Source organism: Tauraco erythrolophus, chromosome 2 (genome assembly GCF_009769465.1).
Source record: "Tauraco erythrolophus isolate bTauEry1 chromosome 2, bTauEry1.pri, whole genome shotgun sequence".
NCBI lineage: Eukaryota > Metazoa > Chordata > Aves > Musophagiformes > Musophagidae > Tauraco > Tauraco erythrolophus.
The window spans coordinates 97,250,964-97,262,425 of NC_141466.1; the positions used below are offsets into that span (position 1 = coordinate 97,250,964).

Consider the following 11,462-nt stretch of genomic DNA (forward strand, 5'->3'; position numbering starts at 1 on the left):
ACCTCTCTGGGCAGCCTGTTCCAGTGTTCTGTTACCCTTACTGTGACGAAGTTCTTCCTCATGTTTAAGCAGAACCTCCTATGTTCCAGCTTATATCCATTTCCCCTTGTCCTTTCATTGGATGCCAATGTAGTTAAATATCGTGCTGTTCCTGAAAATCTCCACAGAAACTCAAGTTCCTGTGCCATACGGAAAAGGTGCCCAAGATAGGCCACGTATCACAGAACATTTGAAGCAGGACAGCAAAAAATTGCAAAGAATCCTGCTTTGAGTCTAGGACGGGTCAGATAAAGACAGAGAGACCCAACGTCACTCTCCTACACAAGTAGGCTCAAGCGTAAGACATCACTCAGCACCAACATCAATTTAATTCTTCCCTCTTCAGGACAGGGACAGGGCAGATAGCCCTGGGGTTACATCAGCAAGCGGAAAGAGGGGTAAGGGACATACTGTGCTGGGAAATCCCAGCTAATCATGCAGGCAACAGAACCACGCTACTCAAGACAGTCCAGACCTGGGTGAGGGAAGAGTGTAGTTCTTCCGAGTCACTGAGGTGCAGTCCACTCAGGTTCCCAAAACTGCAACCCAAAGGACAGGTCCAGGAAAACAACACCAAGTCTTCTTCCTGCTGTTCTGTCCTGTTCCTAAGAGGCCCTATGTAGTCCCGAAAGTAGTGAAAGAAGCAAGTCCAAGTCTGTGAAACTACAGGGTCAATGCAAGGGCTTTGGCTGTTGTGTTCAATACAGCATTGGAAACAACTGGAATGTCTCTGGCAACTCTCTGAAAAGGTGGCATGTTGGGTCCTTCCAATGTGTCCAGTATACCTGCAGGGAACAGAAAAAACAGGAGAGCGGCAAGAGTTAGTTCAGATGCAGATGGCATGTTTCTTCTTGCTTTTCTTTCTGGCCAGGTAGTGACTGACTGTGGCAGGGCCCAGGACATGCAAAGCACTTGGAGGCAATGGGAGGAGACATCTAGCCCCAACGAATGAACACCAGTGAACACCTCCATCCAGAGACCACAGGGTATATATATCAGAGCTTGTCCTTGGGGCAGGGAAACTGCGGGTTCCCAAGAGGAACAGAGATCCTTTCACTTTGAGGGTAATCCAGTCCTCTGCCATTTGACCCAAAGGCAGACACTGCCAGGGATGCTGCTTTGCCAAGGCAGATTGATAAAGTCTTCTCTCCATCTCATCCCAGCACAGACCCTGCTCTTAGACCATTTCATCCTGAGATACACTTGCAGACTCACATCAGGAGCTGCAGGTGAAGGTGCAGTATGGAATTTTTATCACTGCAACGCAAACATAGACCATGGTGTTTTCTGCAGAAAACGCACATACTGATGCAGATGTCTTCCAGTCCCTGTCAATTACTCTCTCAAGACAGATAATCAGTCCTGGACATCCTTGAAAACTGCTTGGAATATGTTCCACCCTATTTCACCTGCTGAAAAGTTGCAGGTCAGGGCTCAGAACCTTGGCCTAAGAATGGATCCAGGAAAGAACAGTATTTACATCTAAAAGGACTTGTAATGCGATGCTGTATCCCCAAATTATGCAGATTTATGTGCAGGTCTGGCTGCCTTGCTTCTTAGTTTTTTTTTAAAAAAAAAAGAAAAAAAAGAGAGTGAGACTTTATTAGGAGTGAAGAAACAGAGACAGAAAGAACAGAGACAGAAAGGGGACCTGATTAGGTATAGCCTGGTAAATGGTACTGACTGGGGAAGATGCAGCTTCCACTATCAGCATTGTACAATACAAGATAAGAAAGGTGTTATGCAAAGAAGGAAAAAGACTTTTACAACACACTTCCTGACCAGAGAAAAGCAACCTGACTTCAGCAAGATTCAGGAAAGGACTGGACATCTGCATGCAATAACAGTCAGTGCTGTAACACTTCACTTGTGGGGAAAGAACAAGCATCCTGCTTCACAGCTTAGGTCTTAAGTACTGCAAGTACTAAAACTCAGCGCACAGAGACTACCCCACATCTACCTGCTGCCCTACTTCAAAAGCTTCCTCTAATAAAGCTAGTTCTAGTCACTCTTGGGTTGGAAACTAGCACAGATGCCCTGAGGTCAGATCCAAACGGTCTATGCTTTCTCTCTGACAGAACAAAAAGCAGCTCCTCTTCCACCAGATCTAAGAGGATACGTCTTCGTATCAACCTCGCTTACCTTCTACCACCTTGTGATAAGCAAAGTGCAGGTAGAGGAGGAAAAGCATATGCAGAGCAGCAAGGGTCCCACACAGGATGAGCCGCTGGGTATGTCCCACGGTGCGTGACACCAACACAGCAACCTAGGAGACAGATGGAGAGCAGAGGCAAGGTAGCTGTTACCGGAGCCTCTGGCATTGCAGTCAGGAGCACACAGGAGGACGGGCCAGTGGAAACACTGCTCAGAGCCTTTTTGCAGTTTGCATCACCAAATTCAGAGTAATCTTTGTTTCACGTAGGTGAACCTTGCCTGGTCTTTTTAAAAGGAGTTCAGGATGCACAGGCATGGCGCTTCACATCAGCCAGGGCTGTAAGGAAGCAAACCTCCTGCAGCTCTTAGAACAAGCGAGGATATTAAGCCAAGTGTCACCTCCATACACCATGGCCAAATGACCCAGAAGCATCAGGCTGCTCTTCACAGCAGCCTGACTGTGAAACGAACTGCCTGGCTCAAGAAACAGAAAGCAAATGACACTTCCCTCCCTTTTTTTTTTGTTCCCAGAGTAGGAGGGTCCCAGGCTGCCCGTCTCTTACCATTCGTAGTGTAGAGAGTCCACCAACAGCCAACCAGAAGATATAGAATAGGGAGTGGAAGTGGATATTATAGGTGACAAAGAGAGTGATGCAGTGTCCAAAAAGACCGTAACCCTGATGAAACAAAAACATCCAAGTTACAAGCGTCAGCCCCACACAAAGGGCTGTTGATCAAGAGCATGAACAGCCTACGCCTGCAACGCTTCATCAAGGCAAAGCTTAACAAACCACTCATTTGAATCCAAAGAGTCAACCAGCACAACGATTTTAACAGCAGCTCACACCCAGATACTCAGTCTGAAGGATTCACAAAGATGTCAGAGACTGTGACAACTTGGGAAACAGAGGAAAGAGCCTTCGATCCCAGAGAAATTGGAATCTCCTGGGTTTTTTTTATGACCAGGCTCTCAGATCAGCAAGTGCAAAGCAGGAGACCCGCACAAAGGCACTGCTGCTTTGTGGTATCACTGTGACCCGGGGATGGTCAGAAGAGCATCCTGGAATTCCAGGTTGTCCCAGTGCAATTACCTGGGACCACCAATTTACAAGGACTTTTCTCATTCTCTGGGAAGAGTTCACAGGCCACCCTCGTGCTGAAACTGGGCAGCCAACCCACATCTTGGGCATCCCCATCTGTACATACCAACAGTGACAGCATCTGCACCATCGTGATTTGGGCATTGCACAGATATGCCAGGAAATAGATGAAAGAGGAGACGCCCAACCAGTAACCGAAGCAGGTGCCAATGGCTGTGCCCATCAGTGTGCCTTCCCTCTGTGGAGACAGTGTCAGGATGAGGAGGACTCAGAGAAGTAAGGAGGAGTATCTGGATGATGCTTTTAGTTGTTAGGTATTCCTGTGAGGGGCAGGGAGTTGGACTTGATGATCCTTATGGGTCCTTTCCAACTCGAGATATGTTCTATTTTATTCTATGATTCTAAGTGACCTGCTAGTGCCCAAATTCCACCACAGAGAGTTCCCAGAGCCTTCCAGGCATTATCAAATAGCTGACTAGCAGCATCCAGGGTGCCATGTGACAGACATCTCAGCTCTCCGAGCAGCAGAACACCAAGATTTTCTGACGCATCCTTCGTCTCATCCGCAAACCAACCGGTTCTCCCTCAAATCAATCTGCTTTTCAGCAAGATGCTATTCAGTCATGGAAGAGGTTTCCTCTTCCTTTCTAGTGTCACTATAGCAATCCAGAGCCCAGTAAACCCCAAACTTATCACTGAGACTCGCCGTACAATGATGGTGTCCGAGGTCTTCATCCCATGCAAAAGGATGGCCACCAGTGTGAAAACCAGCATGAGGGGTCCATACAGCTCGCCTGCAATCTTCTACAGGAGACAGATCAGAGAAGGTTTGGTTAGTGGTCCTGAATACCGGGTCCCCACCACAAGCAATGCAAGAAGTGCCTTGGATGAAGTTTATCACCCATCCACCTGTGAAGTAACAGCAAGGCCACTGCTGACAGGAGCCAGGCGGAACAAGTTGTGTAATGAAGAGTCTGGGCTGTGTGAAGTCTACAGGTCTAGAACTGTACTAGCACTAAAGATAGCACACTGGGGTTTGGAACAACCACAGGAAAGGGTTTATTAACATTTTCAGACAGATGAAAAATCTAACGAACTCACGTCCTTAATAACATGGACTAATTGAGTTTTACAAGGTGTCTGTGGGACATTCGCTTGGGCCACGGAGTCTGATTCAGCGAAAGGGAACTCACCTGTGGGAAGTTAATCATCTTCACGGGAATCATAGACTCCAGCAGTCTGCATCACGGCAAAGCAGGGAATGACATCAGAAGCAAAGAGGACAACAGGACGGTTAACAAAATGCTTCAAAAGTAAAAGATCCCATACACCTGTCATCAGTGTTTTCTACTGCGGTGATAGGCCTTGGGGGACAGAGATTCCTTCTAAAACATCACACGAGGTAACTAAAGAAAACAAACCTTACTGTCTATATGTTAACTTTTCTGGAGGAATTAAATGAAAACGTTTAGGGAGCCACTCAGGGATGATAGATCATCGACAGAGCAACAGGAAGGAAAAGCACCTTTCTTCCTCCGGCCTCACATAACTTTGCCTTTTTAGACATAGCTATATCACAAACCCAATAGAAGCCACGTAATGCAGCTAAGTAGTGAAAGGCTGAAGATACCTCAAAGCCCCCCCTTTTTTTGTTTTTTTTTTTCTCCTCTCTGAGCAGCTCTGCTGGATGACAGGGCTGCCAGCCTACCTGGGGCTGTGGGACCTCATTAAGGACAGTGGGACAAAGCACAGTGTGTTTCCCCACACCTGAGCTTTGCTGTAAGGCTGGGAGCCCACCCCAGCTTGCCGACTTTGGGGAGGTCGCCAGCCTCTCGCTGGCAAGAAGCTGCCGGCCACCCATTCCTCTGTGCCCCTCGGAGGAGATGGCTCAGGCCGGACCCCGCCTACCTGGCACGCACTTGGACGGGCTCCACATCGAAGTAGGGCCGGAGGATGTCGATGTTGGCGTAGAGGCTGAAAGCCCGGGAGGCTTGCCTCTTCCCCACCTGCCACATCTGCGGAGAGAAGGGAGGTGGCAGCGGCCGGGCGGGCGGGCAGGCGAGGCGCCCCGGGGCCGGGGTCGGCTGGGGGCGGCGCTCACCTGGTCAGCCACCTGCCGGCCCAGCTGCCCCCGCAGCCCCTTCATGCCCAGGAACTCCCCGTCCTCCTCCTCGGCGGCCCCCGCCTCGCCCTCCGCCTCCTCTTCCTCCTCCTCTTTCATGCGCTGGTGCATCTCCCCCATGTCCTCGAAGCTGGAGCCCGACGTGTCGTCCATGTTCTCCATGTCGATGACGGCGGAGCCGCCACCCTGCGCCGGGGCAGACAGCGTCAGCGCCCGCTCGGATCGGCCCCGCAGCGCCGCCGCCACCACCCCCGGCCCGGCCCCACCTGCATGTTGTCCTCGAAGCCGCCCCATTCAGCGGCGCCGCTCCTGCTGCCGCCCCCCGCCGCCGCCCCCGGCGCGGACATCGCGCTCGGCCCGACCCGGCCCGCGCCGCGCTGGCTCCTGCCGCTCGCCAGCAGCGGGGCACCCGGATGTGACGTTGGCGCTGGCGGGGATCTCGCGAGGCTGCGGGGGGGGCGGAGGGCGGGCGCCGCCGCCATCTTGTGTGTGGCGCAGGGCGGGGAAGGGCGCAAGCGGGATGGAGGAACTACAAGACGAGGGAGGGCGGCGGGGCGGGCGGGCAGGAGGAATGCGCTGCTGCAGGGGCTGCGGCCAGGCCGGCTGCGGGGAAGAGCCGCGCTCCCCGGCAGCGGCGACGCCACGCGTGGGCGGGCGGAGGCCCGTCACGTGCCGGCGAGCGCCGTCCCTTCCGCCCCCCGCTGGCGGCGGCGGCGGCCATGGCGGCCAAGCGGGGCACGGACGAGATGCGGGACCGCGTGGTGCTGGGCGAGTTCGGCGTCCGCAACGTGAGTAGAGCGGAGCGAGGCGGCCGGGGCCTCCCGCTGCCGGCCCCGGCCCCCCTCACGGTTCCGCCCGTCTGCCTCCTCGCAGGTCCACACCACCGACTTCCCCGGCAACTACCCCGGCTACGAGGACGCCTGGGACCAGCGGCGCTTCGAGGAGGTGGGGGGCCGCCCGTTGAGGAGGGAGGGGGTGTGTGTGGGTGTGTGTGTTTGTGTCCGTCCGTCCGCCCGCACGCGGAGTCCGGCGTGACCGCGGCGCGCGTCCCGTGCAGGCGTTCCGCGTGGACGTGATCCGTGAGGAGGAGGGCGCGCTGGAGTTCGACATGGTGGGCATCGACGCCGCCATCGCCAACGCCTTCCGCCGCATCCTGCTCGCTGAGGTACCGGTGTGGGTGCGTGGGGCGGGGAAGGGACCGAGGGTCGCCGAGGCGCTGCGGGGAGCTGCGGGTCGGGCCCGCGGGTGCCGGCCTAGGAGCAGGGGGCCGAGGGTGGTGGGGAGGGTCCTGCCTGATGCCAGCCCTCGCAGGCAGCTTCTGGGTTTGGAAGAGAAGCGCAAATTCGTTCTGCACGTGCGCCAGGAGCCTCAAGAGAGTTAAGGCCTTAGCAGCACAAGCGATAGTGCTTGTTGCTCTTAAGGGTGCTGTTGGTAGTGTTTGTGGGTCAACCTGCCCTTCACGTCTTGTGATTGTTTGTTTACAACAGGAAGGGGGTATACTGGGTGTAAGAGTATACTGGGTAGCCTGGTTTGGCAGAAACGCCACTGAAAATATTTATGGGAGAGAAGGGACACCTTAGCTGGATGTTCTGTAGACACGTACTTCAACTGTCATCTTATGCTGACTTGATCTTGTCTCCCTGAGGTGCCAACGATGGCTGTAGAGAAAGTCTTTGTGTACAACAACACATCCATTGTGCAGGATGAAATTCTGGCTCATCGCTTGGGCCTCATCCCTATCCGAGCTGACCCTCGACTCTTTGAATATAGAAACCAAGGTGAGAGTATTGGATCAAATAGAAATATTGAAGGTTTTCCCCAAAGCAGGAAATCAAGGTCACGTAAACTGAGCAGAAGTGTGATTCCATAGACGCTCATGCTGTTCTCCCCTTCCCAGGAGATGAAGAAGGCACAGAAATTGATACTCTGCAGTTCCAGCTGAAAATAAAATGCAGCCGAAACCCTCAGGCAGCCAAGGAATCATCTGATCCTAATGAACTATATTTCAATCACAAAGGTGAGATCGCTCCTAAACATAGGTGCGCTGGTTTTTTCTTTTTTGGTCTTGGGAGACAGGATTCATTCTGTTCTCTCAGCCCTGTGAGCAGAGTGAGCCAATTCCCTCATTCTGCTAAACTTACTTTTTGCCATCTCCATTCCTGTACATGTCAACAACCTGTTTTGAGACAACAGTGGACTGATGCTTGTGGCTTCTCTTTGCAGTGTACAGTAAACATATGACATGGGTGCCCTTGGGGAATCAGACAGACCTCTTTCCAGATGCTGACTTCCGACCTGTTCACGATGACATCCTTATTGCACTGTTGCGACCTGGCCAGGAGATAGATGTGCTTATGCACTGTGTCAAGGGTATAGGTGAGTCATGGGTCCTGGGGCAGTGGGAGGAAGAGCCTAAGTGCTTGGACTAGGGCACAGTTTTGTGAAGGGGAAGGGTGGAGAACTGGCTTTCCCCTGAAACTTCAGGCTGTAGTTCTTGCATTTTCGTTCCCTGAGGCCTGCGCTCATCCTTGACTCTTAACTCTTCGTGCAGGTAAAGATCATGCCAAGTTTTCTCCTGTGGCCACAGCTAGTTATCGACTGCTTCCTGACATTACTCTCCTGCAGCCTATTGAGGATGAGGCAGCTGAGTTGTTGCAGAAGTGCTTTTCCCCTGGAGTCATTGAGATCCAGAATATCAAGGGTACTTTTCCCCTGCTCTTAAGCACCTTGTTCGTTACAAGCCTTAACAGAGACTGATTAGAGACTAGAGCCAAACCCTGTAGAGGCAAAACCATGTTGTGATGTTGCCTTGCTGATCAGCAGCTGTTCATGCTATTCTAAGCCTTGTGTTATGGATGAGTGGCTGTCACATGCAGATGTGTTGGGTGATGAACTGGGACCTCCCTGAAATGCTAAGGCATTGGGTGACTGTTTGCAGAGCTCTGCAGCTACTGACTGCAGCTTCCAGTGCTGTTCAGCTGTCTGTAAGTCTGGGCAGCAAGGTTGCTCTTTGCAGCACCTCAGCGTGGAGAAGGCTTCTTGGGTCCTGTCCAGGAATACGTACAAGCTTTGTGTTTGGGTTGGAACTGTTCAAGAAGACCAGTTCTGTCAAGTTGGAGCTTCGTGTTGGGGATGTGCTAGTTCTTTATATTGGTAACTTCACTGCCTTTGCTGATGGGGGAGTGCATATTTGAGATGTAAGCACGTGCTGTGATGACAAGGGCCCATCTCATTTCACCTTTTCTCCTTTAGGAAAAAAGGTGGCAAGAGTAGCCAATGCACGGCTGGACACATTCAGCAGAGAAGTTTTCCGTCATGACGGTCTGAAAAACCTTGTTCGCCTGGCGAGAGTACGAAACCATTACATCTGTAAGTGCCTCATTTTCCACGGAACATAGAGCCCTGCTGTGGTTTGTGCAAACAAGCAGAGACTGGCCAGCATTGTATAGCTGGGTCTCGGCCCCCACCCCTTCCCCCCACATCGTCAGCATTCATATGTTCATTTTCCAGTGTATACTTAGGTTGTGGTTTGGTGTTGCTTTGGGGTTGAATGTGTTTGTGCTTCCTGCTGGCAAATGTAACCTCTTCTCCTCTGGCTGTGAGGATCTGGCTTGTCAGAAGTGTGGTGTAAGGGAAGATGAGGGACAGAAATGCTGGAGCCAGGTGTAGGCTGCAGCTGCCCAGTGGCTGTGCTGACTTGTGTCTCTGTGCAGTTTCAGTGGAGTCGACGGGTATCTTACCTCCAGATGTGCTGGTGAGCGAAGCCATCAAGATCCTGATGGGAAAGTGTCAGCGCTTCCTGAATGAGCTGGACTCTGTGCCTATGGAGTGACCAGGCTGTAGCTGGGAAGCATATCCCTGCACTGCTGTTCTGGGCTTCCCGCACCTGCCTGCAGGGGTGATTCCTCTTCCATAGACAAGAGGTTTGAGATGGGCTTGTTAAGAGTCCTAGGACCATCTCTTGGAATTTTTTTCCGTTGGTAATGAGCCTCAGTGAGGAGATGCACTAAAATAAAGACTTTTCTTTACAGCTGTCTCCTTCTGTGCTGTTGACACTTGTGAGACCATAATACACAGAGAAGAAAGTGGCAGAAGGTCTAAAGCTGAATAACAGTATTTGGTTTAGATTGTACGTATTATGTGAAGAGGACTGATGTGGCAGTGTAGCAAAGCACTTTACAGCAGGTCAGTGAGGCTTAACAAGTCAGTATCAGTGCAGCACTGTTTTCCAGGTGTCCCAAACCAGCTCCAGGGTAGTTAATGTGGTAGATAAAAAGCTGTACTGCCAGAGGGCTGGGATACCTGTCCTATGAAGAAAGGCTGAGAGTTGGTGGTGTTCAGCCTGGAGAAGAGAAGGCTACAGGGAGACCTTATTGTGGCCTTTGATTATATAAAGGAGGCATGGAGAAAGACTTTTTATCAGGGCCTGTAGTGACAGGACAAGAGACAACGGTTTTAAACTGGCAGAGGGGAGACTCAGATGGGACTTAAGACACTTTTTACAATGAGGGTGGTGGTGAGATTCTGGAAGAGGTTGCCCAGAGAAGTTGTGGATGCCCCTGTTCCTGGAAATGTTGAAGGTCAGGTTGGACTGGGCTTTGAGCAACCTGATCTAGTGAAACATGTCCCTGCCCACAGCAGGGAGGTTGGACTGGATGGTCTTTGACAGTCCCTTCCAGCCCAAACGATTCTATGATGCAAGTACTGGGCTTCCCTGTGCAAAGGTGGGGTTTAAAAACATGTTCTGTAAGGACTTACTATCCCTTCTTAAATATCTCAAGGTAAGTCATTTCTTCCCAGGTGTTAAATTTGACTACTCTGTTCTCCCTTTCAGCGACTGAATGTACTTTGGGCTGACCTTGACGCAGAACCGGATGGTGGAGGGCAAGTGACAGTCAAAGGCCTGTTTCTACTCAGGGAAGTCTGGGAGAACTTGCAGGTTAGCCTCAGTGGTGAGCACTACTTTTAGCACTGGGTAGGTCGTGGCTTGTGAAAGTCTCTCTTGACAAGCTGACGAAGCAACTGGAACTTCAGAGAATGGCTTGGAGTACTGGTGTGTCCCAGTTGCTTAAGTTAACCCTCACTCCCAATGCTAGAATTTAGTGTAGCAAATTGTATTTTTTCTATCCCAGTTTCACTGGGATATAGTTACTTACACTGTAAATATCCTTACAAGTGTTAGGGTAGATATGCTGTAGGGAAGAGGTACGCTTGGCATCCAGGCTACAATCCCAGCCTGTCCTATGTCACTCTACTGTGTTGCAGACCCATGCCCTGCTTCCAGATTTTTTTTTTCCAAGATAGCTGGTAATTGGTTGCTGGGGAAAGTGGCTGCTTTCCTGTCAGGGCAGTTCTGGGACCTGTCAGTGTTTCACAGCTGTACTTGCTGACTCTTGCACCTCCTGTTTCAGCAGGCTTGCAGAGACCTTGGCTTCTGAGTCTATCCCACAGGCTCTCATTTGTGCACTTACTTACCCTTAGAAGGGAGCATTGGGAACCCAAGAACTAGGCCCAAGTGCTGTAGTCTATACTGTCTGGTTTAGAGCTCCTAACAGCCTTAGCCAAGGTACCTCCCTAGAGCTTTTGGCTTGCTTAAAACTTTAAAGACAGCTCAGCTGTGCCATACCTGCCTTACATGTGTGAGGAACACAGGGTGTAGTACCAATGCCAGCATAAGCATAGAAAAGTTCCTTTCAGTCTGGACAGTGGCTAGTTCCTAATAAAACAATTTAGGTAATAATACCATTTGAAAACTGGACCTAGCTGGATCTTCTCAGTTTAAACAAGCTAAAGCAGCTTCCATCCTGAGCTGGATTAGAGCTGGGGCTTTGGAAATTTATTTTTTTTTTAGTTACAAAAACTTACACTGATGTTACCGAAGCCTTCTGCTTTTGTTGAGAGACCTTTCGTGTAACCTTCATCAGCTGAGGGGACAGACCAAAGGCAACAGTGACATCACCTTCCTGTGTTACTGAATATAGTTACATAGTTATGGCTAAATTATGGTCCTATCACAAGATATTGCTCCTCCCAGCAATGGCTAGAGT

At 51.1% G+C, this 11,462-nt stretch overlaps 2 protein-coding genes across 4 annotated transcripts; one reads left to right on the forward strand and one right to left on the reverse strand.

The window, feature by feature from the left end:
- Positions 1-338: 338 nt before the first annotated feature.
- Positions 339-5,762, reverse strand: YIPF3 (Yip1 domain family member 3). Its single transcript, XM_086628208.1, has 9 exons — positions 5,682-5,762; positions 5,395-5,601; positions 5,202-5,308; positions 4,487-4,532; positions 4,005-4,097; positions 3,400-3,531; positions 2,757-2,870; positions 2,182-2,305; positions 339-824 (listed from the first exon to the last, which is right to left on the reverse strand). The coding sequence occupies exons 1-9, from the start codon at positions 5,760-5,762 to the stop codon at positions 703-705; spliced, it is 1,026 nt and encodes a 341-aa protein (XP_086484334.1). The 3' UTR covers positions 339-702.
- A 372-nt stretch (positions 5,763-6,134) lies between these two features.
- On the forward strand, positions 6,135-10,243 carry POLR1C (RNA polymerase I and III subunit C). 3 transcript variants are annotated; one of them, XM_086631651.1, is made up of 9 exons: positions 6,135-6,203; positions 6,289-6,360; positions 6,473-6,580; positions 7,061-7,226; positions 7,286-7,432; positions 7,639-7,791; positions 7,967-8,116; positions 8,668-8,784; positions 9,129-10,243. In XM_086631651.1, the coding sequence occupies exons 1-9, from the start codon at positions 6,135-6,137 to the stop codon at positions 9,245-9,247; spliced, it is 1,101 nt and encodes a 366-aa protein (XP_086487777.1). In that variant the 3' UTR covers positions 9,248-10,243. The 3 variants fall into 3 exon arrangements, with proteins under 3 accessions (XP_086487777.1, XP_086487778.1, XP_086487779.1); XM_086631652.1 differs by having other exon boundaries at positions 7,061-7,193; positions 7,313-7,432; XM_086631653.1 differs by lacking the exon at positions 7,967-8,116 and having other exon boundaries at positions 6,155-6,203; positions 7,061-7,193; positions 7,313-7,432.
- The last annotated feature ends 1,219 nt before the right edge of the window (positions 10,244-11,462 follow it).

Bases quoted from the DNA above. Each gene is read 5' to 3' on its own strand.
- YIPF3 (XM_086628208.1), bottom strand. From the start codon at position 5,762: ATGTCCGCGCCGGGGGCGGCGGCGGGGGGCGGCAGCAGGAGCGGCGCC. The intron at 4,098-4,486 runs GTGAGTTCCCTT...TGTCTCCTGTAG, and splicing joins AGATGATTAACTTCCCACAG to AAGATTGCAGGCGAGCTGTA. The intron at 3,532-4,004 runs GTACGGCGAGTC...CTGTCTCCACAG, and splicing joins AGACCTCGGACACCATCATT to AGGGAAGGCACACTGATGGG.
- POLR1C (XM_086631651.1), top strand. From the start codon at position 6,135: ATGGCGGCCAAGCGGGGCACGGACGAGATGCGGGACCGCGTGGTGCTG. The intron at 7,433-7,638 runs GTGAGATCGCTC...TTCTCTTTGCAG, and splicing joins ACTATATTTCAATCACAAAG to TGTACAGTAAACATATGACA. The intron at 8,117-8,667 runs GTACTTTTCCCC...TTTCTCCTTTAG, and splicing joins TGAGATCCAGAATATCAAGG to GAAAAAAGGTGGCAAGAGTA.